The 18,976-nt window shown below is 43.5% G+C and overlaps 4 protein-coding genes across 4 annotated transcripts; 2 read left to right on the forward strand and 2 right to left on the reverse strand.

Moving 5' to 3' along the window:
- Positions 1-349: 349 nt before the first annotated feature.
- VTP01DRAFT_9896 (uncharacterized protein) lies at positions 350-2,902 on the reverse strand (the record flags this gene model as incomplete). The annotated part of the gene is made up of 8 exons (XM_069389171.1): positions 350-692; positions 759-801; positions 855-1,209; positions 1,268-1,505; positions 1,554-2,220; positions 2,300-2,330; positions 2,398-2,650; positions 2,724-2,902. The coding sequence occupies 8 exons, from the start codon at positions 2,900-2,902 to the stop codon at positions 350-352; spliced, it is 2,109 nt and encodes a 702-aa protein (XP_069240315.1).
- A 299-nt stretch (positions 2,903-3,201) lies between these two features.
- Positions 3,202-3,768, reverse strand: VTP01DRAFT_9897 (uncharacterized protein; the record flags this gene model as incomplete). The annotated part of the gene is made up of 3 exons (XM_069389172.1): positions 3,202-3,334; positions 3,408-3,517; positions 3,613-3,768. The coding sequence occupies 3 exons, from the start codon at positions 3,766-3,768 to the stop codon at positions 3,202-3,204; spliced, it is 399 nt and encodes a 132-aa protein (XP_069240316.1).
- A 2,149-nt stretch (positions 3,769-5,917) lies between these two features.
- Positions 5,918-13,729, forward strand: VTP01DRAFT_9898 (uncharacterized protein; the record flags this gene model as incomplete). Its single annotated transcript, XM_069389173.1, has 20 exons — positions 5,918-5,930; positions 5,998-6,026; positions 6,091-6,163; positions 6,216-6,406; positions 6,464-6,524; positions 6,584-6,738; positions 6,796-7,302; positions 7,368-7,483; positions 7,537-8,713; positions 8,771-8,890; positions 8,942-9,229; positions 9,289-9,495; positions 9,549-9,616; positions 9,670-10,035; positions 10,088-10,347; positions 10,400-10,718; positions 10,791-10,818; positions 10,871-12,771; positions 12,834-13,632; positions 13,697-13,729. 20 exons carry the CDS (start codon positions 5,918-5,920, stop codon positions 13,727-13,729), a joined length of 6,711 nt encoding a protein of 2,236 aa, XP_069240317.1.
- A 731-nt stretch (positions 13,730-14,460) lies between these two features.
- On the forward strand, positions 14,461-17,265 carry VTP01DRAFT_9899 (uncharacterized protein; the record flags this gene model as incomplete). Its single annotated transcript, XM_069389174.1, has 11 exons — positions 14,461-14,863; positions 14,978-15,257; positions 15,315-15,575; positions 15,633-15,840; positions 15,907-15,919; positions 15,997-16,040; positions 16,114-16,434; positions 16,493-16,546; positions 16,605-17,049; positions 17,108-17,159; positions 17,217-17,265. 11 exons carry the CDS (start codon positions 14,461-14,463, stop codon positions 17,263-17,265), a joined length of 2,130 nt encoding a protein of 709 aa, XP_069240318.1.
- Positions 17,266-18,976: the final 1,711 nt, after the last annotated feature.

Below are 18,976 nucleotides of genomic sequence, written 5' to 3' on the forward strand. Positions count from 1 at the left end.
TGGATCTGGACTAGCTACTCTAGTCTATCTGTTCTTCAACAGAAGCCTTCTCCGCATCGTCTATGAAATTCCAGCGTTAATAGCAAAGTACTAATACGTGTCTCTTTTTTTTCTTACCTGATGGGTGGAGGTGTGTTCGTTGTTTTTGGTGCAGCATTGCTGAGCTTGCATATCGATGAAAACAGTGAAGGAAATATCCTTGCATATTTGTGTATCCAGCTATGGCGATACATACAGCTGCTAGCTTGTCTCTGTTTTGTATATTCTTGTGCTTCTGGTAATTTATACAGTCTGGATTCATAAAACGGATGATCCATTGACTGTGACCAGCTTGCGTTGATCCTTAATTTTAAGCCTTCTTTTTTGACGGAAAACAAAACGGGCAAGGTTTGGAACTGCGGAATTCATCCGTAGTCGCAACCGCTGCATGGCGACAATGGTCTTTCAACAGTTTCTTGCCGCCTCGGCGTGTATGTCCCTTTAGACGGCTCTCAATACCGGCTCCTTGGTTTCCAATGAACATGACAGGAATGGCTTTGTCGTCGCCTGCATCATTTTTTATCGCCCTCCGCTCTTGAGCAGCTACCTGGCTATAAGCAATCTTTGTCGCTAACTCTTGATTCCGCTTTTCTTTTTTTCGCCCGAGATGACTGATAAAAAGACCTGAGAACCCGTCTTGATTCGCGCGCAACCTAAAGATAAGTTTAGCACAGATACAATGTCAAGCCAAGCTGAACATTGCTCACCCTATGAGTTACAGCCACATCTTTAGCTGTTCATGTGGTTTCCATCGAATATTCACTTGATTGTTTTTGCATTTTGGACAGCCATCTTTCTTGTTTTTCTTCTGTTACGTAGACGTGAATGTTGGTTGCTCAGTGGCTTCTTGTTCAGTTGCGGTGCTGTAATGCAGATGGATTTTGGTATTTCCATGTACGTGCCAGTATCGTCAGTGTGTGTATCGATGGGGATTTCATCGTCCGCAATGCTAAGCACGTCAAATCTGTTGTAGAGTGACGAATGATAATTCAGTCTATCAGCTGTCATAGGGACTGTCGTAGACATCGTTTGCAAGCCATAGTCCGTCCTGCTATACACTATGGGCTTTCTTGCCTCGTAAGCTTCTTTTTCCAGAGTAGATATTGTTATATTGGCTGGGGAACTCTCACAAGCGAAGTTTCGCAAAGTAGGCACCATCTTTTTCTTGGTCTGATCACCAGGTTTTAGTTGTGGTCTTGTATCCTTTTTTGCTTTTTGGATCAGATACCGGATCGTGCGCGGCTATGATTGCCCAGGTTCGTTTTAATCGTAGCTCTTTTAGTTCCTGGAACTTTTGAATATCGTTTTGCTGCATATCCAACGTTGCATGTTCGCATACTGCTATGGCTTCTTTGCGTTCCTTTTTCTGCATTTTGTATACGGCTTCTTTTGATAGAGTCTCTTCATTTAGGACTTCCAGGTCCATGTTGAATATATCATCTTTAGTTTCTTGCTGCCCTGCTGTTCTATCAACCGAAGTCTGAATCTAGTTTGCATGTTTCTTTTCGCCTAACAGTCGTACAATCCCAAATGATGTCAGGATCGCACGATTCTGGAAGTGGAGACCTGATTCTTCACAGATTCGCTTGATTTTGTCAATATCCAAGGAAGATCCGATCATCACCTCCTTGTTTTCACGCGTTTTTCTGATATTCGTAATTTTTTTCATCCTTGGAGGTATAGATATCGAAACATCTATTGTTGGAAGCGTTAAAGATTGAATTTTTGCCGGTGATATTGTTGGCGAGATTTGTGCTGTAAATTCCGGGTATCTACAGGTTCTTAACAGTGTATTTGCAAACAAGACAAATGGTAGAGTATCTGCAATCGACCGGTTTTTCTTCCCGTTTGAAGCTTGAAGGAAGGGTCTGAGCAGATTGGCGATGAATGCTATTATTTGAGTTTCTTTGGATGAAAGCTCCAGATCGTCGTAGCAAGCGCTGGTCACATCTTGCTCAGTTATTTCGTTGACCATAGTGGTTGAAAAAAGGAGACTTTTGCAAATGCCCTTTAAGCGGTTCAATCGCTTTCTACTCGGTTCCGGTTGGTCAGAAATGACTTCTTCTGTGTGCTCTTCTTCTTCGGTCGAATCTTCTTCATGCTGCTCCAAAATTTCAATGATTTCTTCCTCTTCTAGACCATGTTTCAACAGTTCTGATACTCGTTCATCCCAGCCATGATCTACTTAGCATTTATTATAAAGGTTTAATATCAGAGCGAGCGCTCACCTCATCGACAGTGTATTCGGTTGGCACAGTACTGGCAGAGTCCCCGGCTGCAAACTGCACGATCTGAACAAAAGTACCGAACGAATTCGTTAATGCGTCATTTTGCAAATAACCACACTCCTCAGCTTACCGCGTCCTGAGGTTTTCTATCCAACCTCTTTTGCCAGACTTCGTTTATAGCATGTATTCGCCGCTGACATTTATAACGCCGCGTGAACCATCTAGCTTCTTCGTGTTCATCTCCGGCTTGCATGATACGGCTTTCTGTTTTGCGCAGATACTTGTTCTCTTCGTAAAGCTTGTTCCGCTGCAGATTACGGATGGCTGAAATTTTGACAGAGCCTTGAACTCTTTTTTCTCTTTTGCTTTTCTGGAAACCAAGTCTTTGTAATGCGCTTGTTTTTTTTTGGAGGCCAGTGTAATCTCAGTAGGATGCGAACAACGTATTCGGCCGACCTTGAAAACAACTTGTCCGCCCACATGTTTTCCAAATTTTTGCAGTATTGATGAATGGCATGGTTAATTGTTTGGGACACTCCAGCCTGTGCAGGTGGTAAATAGTAAAAGCTTTCGATAAAAAAGTCGGCGTCAATACTGCCAAAAGCTCTTTGCTGCATAGCTGTAGCTGTAGCCATATTTCCAAGGTATATGCTGTGTAATTTTTCGATATGCTGCTGTTAAAATAGGGCTCTGCGTCTGTAGCGATTTGCATATTAAAAGTGACGAACTTATCCCGGAAAAGCATTGACCTGTTTCGAATAGCGTTTCGCGGGAGGATTTCCATCATATCGAATTGACTGCCGCCTTATGTTGCAAAATGCATCATTGTGGCGCGCACCAGTGCGGCAAGGTTTGCAATGTCATCTGATATCAACTCTTGAGTTGACTTTAGTGTTTCTTTGAACATCTCAATGTGGTCCTCTGGTAAGTCAGGTCATAGTATTTTCTTCAAAAGCACGTTTGCAGTGCGATAGTCAACGACATTATTCTCGCTATCACGCAAAGCACCATCGCTATCATCATTTGCTACATTGTCGATGCTTCCCCAGGAAATTTGCACTTGCTCGCTGATAATGTCAAAGTTCGAAGCTAATAGGTTCCACTTTTCAAGCGGGCCGGGTGATTCCTTAGCCAGCTTACTCCTTGATGTGCCATAAAGTGTGCCACTGCTTATCGTTTTCTTCCCAAGTGCCTGCAGGGACTTGCTTCAACACCAGAAACTTGTTCTTTTCCATCACCGTCTTCTTGATCTTGCTTATAACTTTGCATTTTTCTTTTCGTCTTCTGGCTCCTCCTTTTCAGATCTGATCTTTCGAATAGAGCCACGTATTATGTTGTAGAATACCTCTTCGAGATTATTGATGATTTCGTCTTTGCTTATTTCGATAGGCTTTTCGACCTTTCTCTTGTTACGTAGGGTCTCTGCGGGATCGCGTAGTTTCGGAAGAGAGATAACGCTCGTAGTTGGTGCTTGCGCTGTTTGATGCCTCTTCTTCTTCATAGATCTAGAAAGAGTAGGGAGTGAAAGAGAAACCGCTTACGTATGAAACAAAACAGAAAATTTTATGTCGACGTTCATGCAGCGCTTTGGTGAAGGATGACAAATCTAACGGATGACAACTTCTCGCATACGCCAATATACATCCAGTTTTGCAGGTACTGGCCCAATGTTGGGGATTCAAGCTTAAGCTCAAGTAATCCTGAATATCGAATTTTGGCAAAAAATGTGTACATGGAAGGTTTCGATTTATGGCAAACGTATGAATATGTACAACAGTAATGGAAGGAAATACATTGGATGCATCGACAAATGCAAAACTCTTTTGTCTACAACATTGCAAGTGCAAGTTATCATTTACTGTCTACATCATCCCGTTATCCTGTTCAGCGTTTCAGACAGTCAAAATCTCTGAATAATGCCAGACTGTAATGTTGTCTCTAGCAGTTACCTCTGCAAGACTGATAGACGTTGACGTAGTCGATAATCTGTTCTTGTTGGATGCTGATGCAGAAAACGCACGGTGTATGGAAGCTGTATAGAGGCTGTATATAAACAATAGTGATCAAAAATTCTTGTCAAAGAGAAATAAGCATTTTGGGTAATATTTGTAGCAATTAGTTAGTAATGTACGTATACCGCATGTATTAAATGCACGTTTGCTCATTTAAAACTGATAAGCATAGGCAGATTGAGAAAAATTGTGATATCGAGCTTGGGGATAAATGGTTTGAGCAAAAACAAAATATACGGTCTGCAAGGAAAGTAAGACATACAACAGCTGCCGCTCCCTTCGCCCTTTGCTGAAGCGAGGTAGATCTGAAAATCAATACAACTCTCCTGCACTCCTGCAAGCATACGTCCCAGAGAAATTGTTGGTTATGTTAACAGCAAGTTATCCTTTTCGAATACAACTCTTGACTTGTCAACACTTATTGTTAGATGGAGTTCGGCACCTATCCTCTCTCCATGAAACAGCAATTATAGCAGCTATAAGAAAACAATAAAGATAAGTCACGTCGTTCCAAAGATATACTACAACGTGAAGATATTCGATAAAGGAGAATTGTTTTCAGTGAAAGATTTGTGGAATATCATTCCATATAATAGCCAGAGATATATTTGTGCGCTTCGTGCAATAACATCAAGTATCTGTGATTAAAAATGCTCAATCTATGTGCATATATTCCAAGCGTCATCTGGCGGCATAGAATCCGCATAGATGGGATAGATACAAAGATACAGTAGAAAATACTATCAATTTTTATTGCACGAATGCTTCCGTATGACCAAATGGATAAATGAACAACGCGATGCTGTGTATATTAGACTCTCGTGAATGCAATGTCTCAAACGTAAATGTAGGGATTTTGGTAAATAAATGGAAAGAAAGAAAGAAAGAAAGAGAGAATAGAAGACTGATGCATTGTGTGGCCATCATATGTAATGGGAATACCGAAAAAGAAGACTCACAACATCAAGGTGCATGCATGATTGATAGATGTTTTGTTTCGCCATTTCCTTGTCAGGAAATTTCAGAGTTGGAGTAACAGAGCGAAATGAGCCCGAAGGCATTGGTTTTATTGCAAAAAAATAAATTGATATATAGTTTCATCGGCCTGGTCATTAAAGAGTCATGTCCACACTCCTAGCTTGTGTAATCCTGCAGTTTAGATTAAGCAATACTATCATCATAGTTACCATCGACTTTTAGTCAATAGCCCATCACACTGCTATCTTTTCTAAGAATCATATCCATTATAGTTGATTTAGACTGTAAAGCAAGAAAAAAGCATAGAGTAAAAGTGTGCATCTTTCAAGAGCATGTAATTGAACACTACGGCTGCTAGGACTGAAGGACTATTTATCGCCGATTGTATGACTAGTACGCAGGTCAAAGAATGCCACCTTCCAGCTATTGAATATGCACAGTACTACTTTAGTGCTCCAACCACGTAGCTGTCGATAAGCTTGTAGAGGCACCAAGAAAAATACCTGGTGCAGGAATTAGAATGAAATTGAGCAACACGCAGCACGTCCTATTTCTACTCAGCTGTGGGAGCTGCAACCCTATGCTCTCTTCCACACCTATGCCTGCCATGCACAGTGACAGTGCGACGAAGGGGTTCACATTATAAGTATCTGCAGCTCAATGTCTCGATTCTGTACGATTAGAAGTTTACTGACTTGTTCATTTTCTCGTTTATACAAGTCATCAACGCTTTATATTAGACGTTGATCCAAGGCGTCGCTTCCTGACGGTAAAGTCGCGCTCATGTAACCATTGTCCAGAAATGTTCCTAAACTCTTTTGTAATTTACTCAGGGCATAACAGAGCTTACTATCCAGCCTTTGCACAGAGAGCTTTCAAGAATCCGGATCAATTGTCGGCAGTGTGGTAAGTGTCAAGGACGATTCCAGGACAAAGCGATCACTAAACGCGCATATAGATATAACTGGAGCATATGTCAACGATATCCCTACGAACTATAGCTATGTGGATCCAACAGCCAAACTGACTCTAGGCGATGATACAACTATTGCGCATCATCATGTGTATAAAAGCAAATATTTGACAGCCCTGCGAGAGGGCGATGAAGGCGAGCTTTCGATCTCAATACCCAAAATCTGTATCAAACAAGTAGGAACTAAAGCAGTTTACTTTACCTGAGAGGATGTGACCTAAAGTGTATAATAGATGTCTGAAAGCGAAGCTCAATTAGTAACCAACGATATATACCTCCACAGTACTACAACCGGTGAGTACCTTGACCCCTGATGGTTCCTAATCCAGCTTCCTAATCCTTTTGCTTGTTAGTGCTGCAAGATGATCCTTCTCTTACTGAAAAAACCGTTGCACCGTCCGCACCTGCACCATCATTCGCTCCCCTCACCATTCGAATCGAATACACCCTCGACGACCCAGATGCTGGGCTTGTATTCGTAAATCCTGATAAATATGCAGCTCCTTATGTAAGCAAATGGTCCTTTTATCATTTGATACATGCTTCTAACCATAAATCCCATAAGCGATATCATCATGTATATACCGTCAACCAGCCTGTACCTGGAGCAACCCGTTCATGGCTTCCGTGCCTGGATAGGATTCATGATCGATGTACATGGGATATGATGTTTCTAGTACCAGCGAAACTTGGGCCGCTTCCTGGAAATGGTGAAGACGATACAAACGAGGACGATTTAATAGAGGATGAAGATCCTCCGCAAACAGTTGTCGTATGCAGTGGTCAACTTGTGGAACAAACAGTCTATCCTCTGAACACTTCCAGAACTGTCGTCCACTACAGCTTATCATCCCCGACAGCCGCTCCATTCATTGGATTTGCCATTGGACCATTCCAAATGATAAAGCTGACACCAGAGCAACAGCAAGAAAAGCTGTCCACGAGAGCAGATTTGGACGAAAATCAACAACAGAAGCTGATGGCCGAAATTAATATGATGTCGAATATCTATGCATTTACGTTACCAGGCTTCGAAGAATACCTGAGTGCAAGCTGTGATTTCCTCATCGATGTAAGCATTTTTGTCGGATAAGCGTCACGTGCTATTACTAAAACTATTAATGTCAAATCGCTTAGACAATGCATTTCTATGCACAGGAATATGGCTCCTACCCGTTTACAGATTACAAGCTGGTATTTGTAGAGGAAGCTTGGACCGACACAATGTCGAGTGCATCGTTGACGATTTGCAAGTATGTAGACCATATCAACACATATTCGATCATTCCTAACACGGTTCTTTAAGCTCTCGATTATTGCATCCAGAAAATGTGATTGATCAAACGTACTCCAGTCGAAGAATCCTCAGCATAGCACTCGCCAGACAATGGTTCGGCATTCATATCGTACAGAAGACATGGGCGGATGCGTGGTTAATATATGGCATGGCAAACCTTATGGGTGCGCTCTTCATAAAACAGCATCTCGGCAACAGTGAATTCCGGCTACGCTTGAAAAAGGATATGGAGTTATGTTGCGCATTGGATATTAATCGACCACCGCTCTACAATCAAGCGCTTCAATCACCAGTGGACCCGGATGATCTGAAATTTATCGAGCTTAAAGCTCCCTTGGTCCTATACATGTTGGACCGACGTATGTGCAAAATGGGTCACACTGTTGGTTTCTCGCGAGCCATCCCCAAAATCCTTCTTTCAGCTATCAGCGGCGAACTTGTACAGAATGCACTTAGCACACATCACTTTCTCAAAATATGTCGAAAAGTCAGCGGCTTCGATACCAAGACGTTCGCGGATCAATGGGTATACAGAAGCGGATGCCCCAAATTTAAATTTTCATTCCATTTCAACAGAAAGAAGATGGTTGTCGAATTCCATATGAGACAGGAAAACACGAATTCTTGCCTTGGACGCAAGAATGGAGACGACACAGCAGATATCAACAATGATACCGGAATCTCGAGTTATCAAGATCTCGTTGCGCCATTGTTCACCGGAAATCTAACCGTCCGTATCCACGAGGCAGATGGCACCCCATACGAACACATCTTGGATATCCAATCCGCAAACCACAAGTTCGAAGTGCAGTTTAATACGAAATACAAGCGTATCCGTCGGAATACGAAACGATTTGCGGCAAAGCAAGCAGCAGCAGCAGCCGCCGTTGCAGAGGAGGAATTGGAGAAGGAAGATGGAGAAGGAGGCACGACAAATGTATTGGGTATCATCCCTGCATTGGGCTTAGGTATGCCCATCTTTGAGGATCCACGGCAACGAGATAAATGGAAAGTGGTCGAATGGGGTCAAGATGAACAAGATAGAAGTGGTGCAGCAAGCGCAATGTTCGATTGGATCCGACTGGACGCCGATTTTGAGTGGTTATGCACGATTGATTTTCAACAACCAGACTACATGTGGGCAGGACAGCTCACCAAAGATAGAGACGTCGTTGCTCAACATGAGGTACATACCAGACTGCTGCATGCATAAAAAGAATGTCTGTTAATCTGTTTTCAAAAGGCCATTGAAGCTTTGAAGCATATGCCCTCACTACCCACCGCAACTAGTTTGTTGCGTGCATTGCTGGACCCAAAGTGTTTCTACAAAATCCGAATGGAATCTGCGTATGCTCTGGCAAAGGTAAATATACCCAAGTTCCTGTCTAATGTCCGTACTCACTCTTGTTTTTAGTGTGGTGGAAGTGACATGAATTGGGTCGGCCTTCATCAACTATTCAAAATGTATCTGACACGATTCTGCGTCCCGAACCCACACGCGGACGAGTATTTCCAACATGATATACCACTCGGTCCAGTGATACCGAAACAGAACAACTTTTCCAACCTTTGCGACTATTTCGTTCAGAAAGGAGCCGTTATCGCATTTTCACAAGTTCGGGATGAGAGAGGCATGACTCCTATTAAAGTACGACAGCTCTTGTTGGACCTCTTAAAGTACAATGATAACGTCGGCAACCATGTAAGTTTTATTCGCATGGTACTTTTCCTGAAGCATCTATTGCTAATTCTCGGTAATAGTACTCTGATAGCGACTACATCGCCACATTAATAACAGCACTTGCTGATTCATTTATTCCATCAAGAGAGTTGCCAGACGAGTACAAAGATGAAGGCGAAGAAGGAAGGAAGCTCTTGGAGGCCGCGGTTGCTCAGATTGACAGGTTCCGAACTTTGGATTTCGTGATACCAAGCTATCACAATGCTATTACTGTGAGCTGCATTGAGGTAAATATAATTTATATTTGCTACGGCGTCTTTGCTAAAATACAGTTATCTAGGCGCTTACAAAATTAGCATTGAATGGCCTGGTGGAGCCAGATTACGAACTGTTGCTAACATACACAAGGTATTTTCAATAGATCAAGACTAGCTAATGAGGCACTGAAAGTATTTTGGTAGATACGGCAATTTCATCGACGTCCGCCTTTGCGCATTTGATAGTCTCTTGCTGCTCTGCGGTTTGCAGAATGCTGGATTGACAGCATACTTCCTGGGCATCGTTCAAAATGATCCATGCGCTCCAGTTTCTCAATACGTGGCAAGGTCTATGCTAGCCTGGTTGGGTCTAGCTATGCGCGACGCGCCAGAATCTATCCAACATCGATATTTTGAAGAATTTTCAGAAGAAGAAGGGCGGGCTGTATTGCTTGATGAAAGTCGCTCTCAGCGAGATACGGAACCTGATGATCGCGTTTATATCGAGAATCTGCGGAAACGATTCGAAGGCAACCTGGAGTTGCAACAGAGTATTTGGAATGTCTTGAAGTAAGTGCGAGCTGTTGACAATGCATTTTCGTGAGCTGACGCAATCCTACAGTACCCCCAGTACACGACCGCTTCCGCACTGCGTACGGAAACATCTACTCCAGCTATGCGAATATCTATTTCAACCTATTGATGCTGGTCTCAAAGTCACTATCCGAATGCCACCCTCTATACCCGAAATTGCTGAAGATCTTTCACAGCCATCAACCCCAGTACTTCCATACGTGGCTCCAATGTCGCCAACACTACGAAATGCCAATCAAGGAGCAGTTACCTCTCCAGTGGAAACTGCAACGAAGAGGGACTCAAAAGGTATGCGTTATCTTGACGTATATGGTCGCCACAATGGCTAAATCTAGTCCAGAAGAAGCTATTATCGAGAAGAAGAATCGCGAGAGAGCTATTGCAGAGACCGCTCAACAGGATGTAAGGCATCAGCCATCGCCACAAATGTTCAATACGCCTACGCCGGCCGAAAACGATACCAACGATGCTACAGAGAAACCTTCGGCATTTGCTGTACCGAAAATATCGAGCAAAAAGCCAGACAATATGTCTTTGTACGAGTTTAAGAAATGCCGTCGAGTCTTGACCAAAATTCAACGACATCGGTCCGCACTGGTATTCTTGCAACCCGTAGATGAAGAACTGGATGGAGCGCCCGGCTATTATACCTTAATCACGTATGTATTCATATTATATACATGATCAGCTTTCTAAGAACATTTGCTAATTTATTTTTTATGCCTTGTCAGACGGCCGATGGATCTTGGAACTATAAGGGTAACTTAATGATTCATGACATATCCGAACAGTACTAATAGTATGCCTATAGACAAATCTCGAAAACGGCGTTTACATGACATTGAAACAGATGGAAGCAGATCTGCGTTTGATGTTGACAAACTGCTTTTCGTTCAACGCACCAGGCACGTACGTCTACGACGAAGGAAAGACACTTGAAAGTGTGCTCGATAAAGAGCTAGCGACAATCAAAGCCAAGGAAGAAGAAATAACAGCGCAGGCTAGGATATCTGCAGTACAAAGCAATGGAGTTTCAGAGATTCCTCCACAGAATATTAACAACAGCAACAACAACAATGTTCCACCTGCCCCGATCCAGCCGATACCAGAACCTACAGAATCTCCAATGCCTGTCTCCGTAGCGCCCCAGGTGCCTCCAAAGCCAGTGAGCACGAAACAGGAGAAACCATTAAGTGAAATGGAGAAATGCGCAATTGTCTTGGCACGAACTATGGAGAGCCAGCATGCATTCGAATTTCTGCGTCCGGTCGATCCTATACGGCAAGGCATTCCTCATTATACCAATATCATCAAGAAGCCGATGGACCTTGGAACGATCAAGTCCAAGTTGAAGACTGGAAAATATTCGGATCGCTGGCAACTCGACGACGATGTCCGACTGATGCTCAGAAACTGCTTTACATTCAATCCGCCAAAGACATATGTCTACGAAGAAGGCAAACGTTTAGAAGAAATTTACAATCAAGAATGGCGAAGACAGTTTGGTGACACTATGCGACCACCACCAACACCGCCGGCTGCTCCGGTAAAGAGAAAAGCAGCATCGATAGATTCTCAGGAGGATAACGCTCCAGCACAACCTGTCGCTCCTAAACCGAAGAAAGCCAAAGTATCAGCCACAGAGACACCAGTAAAGAAATCCAAATCTCTACATCAGCGTTTCGCGGTGCAGCCTCAAATGAACAACGACAATATGGAAAGATGTGGTCAAATTCTAAAGTTACTCCAAGCTCAACCCTCCGCTGAACCCTTCCAGAAGCCTGTTGAAGCTGAAGAAGTACCTGGATACTACGATTATATCGAGCGACCAATGGATCTTTCATCTGTGAGGCAGAATTTGGAGTGCGAAGAATACTCAACAATATGGGAATTCGAGCGAGACGTACGGCAAATATTTTGGAATTGTTACGGCTTCAATGATCCATCATCGTGGACAGCAAATCAAGGAAAAGAGCTTGAGCGATATTTCAACAAACTGTGGTGTGACGAATTTGGTGATCCAAACCGTCTACAGGGCGACGATTTACAGCTGGCCGAAAAGGTCTTAACCAAACTACGAGAACACGATGCAGCAATCTTTTTCAACGAACCTGTCAACGAAAAATATTTTGAAAATTACTCCAAGGTCATCAGTACTCCTATGGATCTGAGAACTATTTCAGAGAAGCTCCTTGGTGGCAAATATACCTCGTTGCAGCAAGTCGACGCGGATATCCGACTCGTGTTCTCAAACTGCTTTAAGTACAATAAATCGGGCTCCTTAGGATACGAAGACGGTAAAAAGCTAGAGAAATACTACAACAGCAACATCGGCAAAGAACTGCGCAATCGCGTCAAGCAAGCCACTGGAGAGAAATCTGGAGCTGCTTCACCGGCTCGAAGTTCGTCCTCCAAGAGTATCACGACCGTGGCAACCCCGTCTGCCAGCACATCAGCTACAGCTGCATCAACTAAAGCACAGCCATCAACATCTTCTCAGGCACCCAGCACTTCAAATACCACCAATACACTGAGCCCATCAAAAACATCGAATAAGATGCCTTCAGCTTTGGTTAACAGACTCGAAACTCTTCTAAACAAACTCATGAATCACGCTGCCGCATATGCATTCCTGGAACCTGTCGATCCCATTGCCCTCAATATCCCGCATTATCCTCAAATTATCAAGAAACCAATGGATCTTGGCACAGTGTAAGTCTGCAAAGAAAAGGAAGCACTTTTCCGTATTATCTAATGGATTATCTATCTACTAGCAAACAAAAGCTCAAGAACCAAGAATATTCGTCACTTAACGACTTTGAAAACGACCTTCGACTGATATTCACAAACTGTTATACCTTTAACGGCATCGACCATCCAGTATCGGAGAGCGCGCGTGCTTTGGAGAAAATTGTAAATAGGGAGATACCTGCTATTAGAAAGAAGGAAGAAGGATTGAACAAACCCACGCCGGCCAAAACACCAGCCAAATCAGCAAAGACGACCAAATCTGGCGGTGGAACAAAAGCACCTCTCAAGGGCGACCTTCGAAAATATAAGATGGTCCTTGACAAGCTTCAAACGCACGCATCATTTTTCCCCTTCTCTGTTCCGGTTGATCCGGTACTGCTGCAGATTCCCACATATTTCGACGTTATCAAAAAGCCGATGGACTTCGGCACAATTCGAAAGAAATTAGACCATGGCAAATATTCGGAACCCGGGGAGCTTCTCGAGGATGCACGACAAGTATTCATTAACTGCTTCACGTTCAATCTGCCGGACGATCCCGTTTCTCATATGGGTCGGGAAATTGAAGCTGAATTCAACAAACTGTGCGCCTCGAAAGGAGTGCAAGGCATCGGTGTTACCAAGGTTGAAACGCAACCATTAGTGAACGAGCAAGCTCAAGTGGAAGAGCAAGTTCCATTGGAAGAGCAAGCATCGGCTCCTCCAGCAACAGATGATATGTTTGGATTGCCTTTGGACACTAATTTGTATGACTACATGGCTCCTCCGCCCGTTCTGGCTGGTCAAAAGCACACATTGGATGATTTCGACGATGCCATCCAGGTAAGCAGTGTAAATGTTTCTGTTTCTTACGTTGCGCAGCTAATGCGAAAGAATTTTTGCATAGGAAAATACCAAAAAGCAAAGGGCTTTGTACTGAATAGCTTCCATAATCATAATGAATAAAATCGTCTTGCTACCTGAAAAGTTCGTCATTGCTTGCACCGTGAACAGATATCCAATTGTTAACATTTAGAGTAAGAGGGAGTGTTATGCCATCCTCGCGGCGGATGTATCAATTTCAAACGCTCGTGTTCAGCCTATCAGGATGACGTTGTACACAAACAAAGAAACTATAACCTTCCGCCCTTATTACTTGCATTCTATGCAATGGATGGCGAGTTTGTACCTGTAAAGGATCTGGATCTCCCTGCGACAACAAGGGGACTAAACCAGTACATAGCTAGAGCCTCTGAAACATTCATCGAACAAAAAAATAACACTTGCAACGCCATGGTGCTTGGCGTCTGCAAAATCTCCAAGTCATCATCGACGGTGCGTAGACAGTATCACATTCGATGTGTATGCACTTTACGTGCCTGACGGGTCAGCAGGTACACTGTTTACAGTGATGCGCGGTAAGCACCAAACTCTATATATTGTGCACATGTATTCCGTGGTACCAGATGACCGGGACATGCTTTAAAGCATGTAAAAGTAGAAGGAAAGTATATCCAAATTTGTTTGGAAAAAGGCTATAAATAAGGGAAAGGGGAGCTCGATTGTTAAAAAAAAGCAAGTTTCTTTCCCTTTTTCCCTTTACCCTTCCTTTCCTTTTTGCTCTGTCTTTCTTCTACCGTCTCCTTAGATTGTTACTATATTACGCCCCTGATGTTTAATCCTTTCCACAAGTACTTTTGTTTCTTGCTGTTAATTTTGCTTTCATTCAACGGCAACAATGTAGCTGCAGTGGATGAGCAACAGTACCAGATTGGCACCGGTATTGCTGATATCACCGGCCCTGTTGGCGAAATAATGTTGATGGGATACGCCAAACTCGGCCAGACAGGGCAAGGAATACTGCAAAGGATTTATGCGCGTGCATTCATCGTTGCAAACGAAGAGCGACGTGTAGTATTCGTCAATACCGACACCCAATCGATGGGCGATATTGTCAAGAAACGCGTCATTCAACAGTTACAAGAATTATACGGCGACAATCTGTACACTGAACAGAATGTGATGCTATCGAGCACGCATTCGCATAGCAGCATGGGTGGATATCTCCAGTATAGTAAGTCGATGCTACAGATGCCACACGCGTCAGCAGTGTTGCATGCGTGTGTGACGTATCAGAAAAGGAAAAAAAGAAAGTTTACACTTTGACTAACCACGATTTGATAATCAGCATTGTACGAACTTTCTGTTCTGGGATGGATCGAGGAAACGGTTAAACCAATGGTGGGCGGCATCGTACATGCTATTGTCCGCGCACACAACAACCTTCAGGAAGGATCAATTACGGTCAATGTTGGCGAACTCTTAGACACAAATGTCAGTCGATCTCCACAGGCCTATCTATTAAACCCAGCTGAGGAACGTGCAAAGTACAAGTACGATGTGGACAAGGACATGACCGTCCTAAGCTTTCTGGATAAAAACAAGAATGGCCTTGGTCTCATAAGCTGGTAGGAAACAAGTCTTGGTAACTTGAAGTCATATACACTGACATTGAAGATTTGTAGGTTCGCTGTGCACGGTGTGTCGGTAAACAACACAAACAGACTGATTAATGGCGACAACAAGGGGTACGCTGCCTACGCCGCCGAAAAGTACTTCAACAAGGATGCCCTCCCCGGTCATGGCCCCTTTGTAGCAGCTTTCGCACAAGCCAACGAAGGCGACGTAAGCCCAAACACGTTGGGATCTTACTGCACAGGCACGAATATCAAATGCGATGGTAGGGAAGAAACCAAGTGTCCTGGAAGCTCGACTTGCAATGGGCGGTAAGAAAAAAGTAAAAATCAGCTCATGGCTCCTTAACTCATGTGAGGATATGACAGTGGACCTGGATGGATGATCAGTGATTTAGAATCAAACAGAATTATTGGTCAGAATCAAGCAGACAAGGCCATCGAGCTTTTCAACGACAAATCCCAAAAGATGACTCTAAGCGGCCCTATCGACTATCGTAGCAAGTTCTGGGATATAAGCAACGCAGTTGTAAATCGCTCGGACGGAACAAACGTTTCCCTCTGTCCTCCCGCCATGGTAAGTTCCATGACGCTGATCTGCAGGAAATCGCTTTTCTCAACTATGAATTGTCACACATGGCAGGGCTACGCATTTGGTAAGTGCTATAGAACCCAAGAAAATAAAATTCTACTCGTTTTGTTCCATTTTATTAACTTCGGGCATTTTACAAAGCTGCTGGTACGACAGACGGGCCTGCATTGCCAACCTTTTTCCAGGTATGTAAAAACCGACGAGACACGGGATAGAAAGACATTGCAAGACTATTAACTCAATTGAGTAATAACAAAGAATACAACACACGGAAATCTCTTTTGGGAGATGATTTCTGACGTTCTGAAGGCACCCAGCGAGTATCAACGAAAATGCCAGGAACCAAAGCCGATTCTTCTCAATACAGGCGAGATCAAGGTTCCTTACGATTGGCAGCCAAAAATCATCGAGGTGCAATTGCTCCGCGTAGGGAACGTTTACATTATCGGTGTGCCTTCTGAAATGACAACCATGAGCGGTCGCAGACTTCGCGAGGCCGTGAAATCGACTCTTATTAAATTTGGTGTGGGGAACCGTGAGACCGTGGTGATACAAAGTGGTCCTGCAAATGGCTACGCTGTAAAGATTTGAGTTGCAAGACAAAAGATTACTCACACTAACTTACTCTGCGATGTAGTCTTACTGTGCTACCTATGAAGAGTATCAAATGCAACGTTACGAAGGTGCTTCTGTAAGGGAACTCTGCTAACATTTTAACGCAAATATTGTCTTATTAAAACTATATTTAGACCCCATACGGTCCACATACACTGGAAGCGTACATCCAGATCTTCACAGAGCTCGCTGAAGCGTTAGCGACAGGCAAACCTGTCAAGAGCGACGTTAGCTTGCCTGATTTCACGTCCAAAGCATTTGACTTATCTCCAGGCTACGGCGCTGACTCTGCTCCTATCGGGCACAGATTTGGCGATGTGCTAGGTGATAACGTACAGCCGCTATACAGCCGCGCCAACAAGTCGGTTGTATCTGTCACATTTGTGGCGGGCAACCCGCGAAACGACGTCAGATTGGATGGTACATTCTTGACTGTGGAACAGAAACAGCTAGGTGGGTCGTGGAAAGTCATTCGCACAGACGATGATTATGATACAAAGTTCCACTGGAAGTACACCGTCAAGCTCCTTGGTCTATCGAAAGCAACGATGGAATGGTACTTGAGTAAAGACGTCCCGCGTAAGTCGTGCATGGAAACATATACGATCGGTGCATTGTTAATTTTCCTGAATTTAAGCCGGTACCTATCGCATCAGATATTTTGGAGACCACAAGGAATTTTTAACAGGGTAAAAAAGGAAAAAGTAGCTTACAATCGACAATCCGGGCTAACGTATTCCTTGAAGGAACATTGTTGCACATCAGGGATACTCAAAGGAATTTACAGTCGTTTAGGTTTGATTTTATGATCAGACCTACGACTTTTGGTTACGATGAACAGCTCGTAGTGACTATCAAAAGCCGGCTGCTGGATATTTCACCTTTCCATCAAAATAACATATCAAATGTTTTGTTTGAAGCCTTCTACTTTGAATCTTTTACATTTTTGCTATATTTAAAGGTTCAAGTATACATTCGTTTGAACTGTTCAAAGGAAGCCAGTCTCGTTTGAGTTTCTTCGTGCAGTATGGCGACTCGTCTTACTAGAGTCATAAATGCCTTGTTTTGCTCTTGCATGATGCGTGCAACGTCTTGAGGTGTGTAAATTTGGCTGCGGTTCGAGAAGGACTCTACCGTTCGCTCGATTTCCAAAATCGCCTTTCTGCATTCTTCGACGCGTTCGCAGAGTTTGTCCGTCAGTTTAACAAAGAAACTAGCAAAAAGATTCAACCTTAAGTATTCCTCCCTCCAATATATTGCTTGTATCCCTGTCACTTACTCATCTTCACCGCCGCTGTAGCCGAACAACCAGGGTGCAGCAGTTGATCGGTGCTTACAAGCATCAATGACACTTCCAGCATCAACAGCATATCGTAACTGGGTATCCACGTCGTCAGCCACGCGATGGAGATGCTCAATTTGTCCGCGCAAATTATAAGTCATTGCTTTCAATTGCTATATCCCCAACAGTGAGTTTATCCACAATCTATAATAGAAGTTATCCTTATTATAAATTACCTGCGTGAGCTTATCAGTTTGCATTTGGATTCTCTCCATGGTTTTGCCATGCTCGACTCCCAAGTGGTTCTTAATATATTCGCATCGCTGTTTCTCCGCGCAGATAAAATTATATAATTCTTCAAGCTCTCGCTGAGCCTGAGGTGGCAATTCTGAGAATCTGGTATTTGGCTTGATGGCATCAATGTTAAAATTAGTAGACACAACAATTTGCTTTTGTCTAAAAGTAAATCAAGAGTGTAAGACTAATTATTGAAAGCAGAGCTAGAGAGGTAGCACTGAAGAAACGACTTACTGGTCTGGTACAATCAAGGCAGCGTGCATAAACGGCGGCGCTTGCGTCGCAAACTTCTCCATTTCGCTCAGGATCTTTGATATAGAGAATGGGTTTGGTTTGTTGACATCCACAGCTGGAGCAGCCGTTGTTGTCGCTGTCGAAGCACCTGTTCCGAATGAAAATGTGGTCGTCGGCTTGCTTTCGTCTATAGAAGCTGTGGTAGATCCAAATGTAAATCCAGGTTTGGAGGTTGCAGGTGCAGTTGTTGACTCTTTCTCCTTGTCCTCCTTCTTTGACGCACCAAAGGAGAAAGATGGTACGGTAGCCTTGTCCTTTTCATCCTTTTTAGCCGCCGGTGCACCAAAAGAAAAAGCAGGAGCAGTGGCTGTGTCCTTATCATCTTTCTTTGGTGCACCAAATGAGAAAGTAGGCGCGCTTGATTTTTCCTTGTCATCCTTTTCAGGTGATGGAGTTCCGAACGAAAACGTAGGAGCAGTCGTTGTTTCTTTGCTCTTATCACGTTCCTTTGCTGGCGTACCAAAGGGGGAAGATGGTACGGTAGCCTTGTCCTTTTCATCCTTTTTAGCTGCCGGTGCACCAAAAGAGAAAGTAGGCGCGCTTGATTTTTTCTTGTCATCCTTTTCAGCTGATGGAGTTCCGAACGAAAACGTAGGAGCGGTCGTCGATTCTTTGCTCTTGTCACCTTCCTTC

This window comes from Rhizomucor pusillus (assembly GCF_041956525.1).
Source record: "Rhizomucor pusillus strain CBS 183.67 unplaced genomic scaffold VTP01scaffold_7, whole genome shotgun sequence".
Lineage (NCBI taxonomy): Eukaryota > Fungi > Mucoromycota > Mucoromycetes > Mucorales > Lichtheimiaceae > Rhizomucor > Rhizomucor pusillus.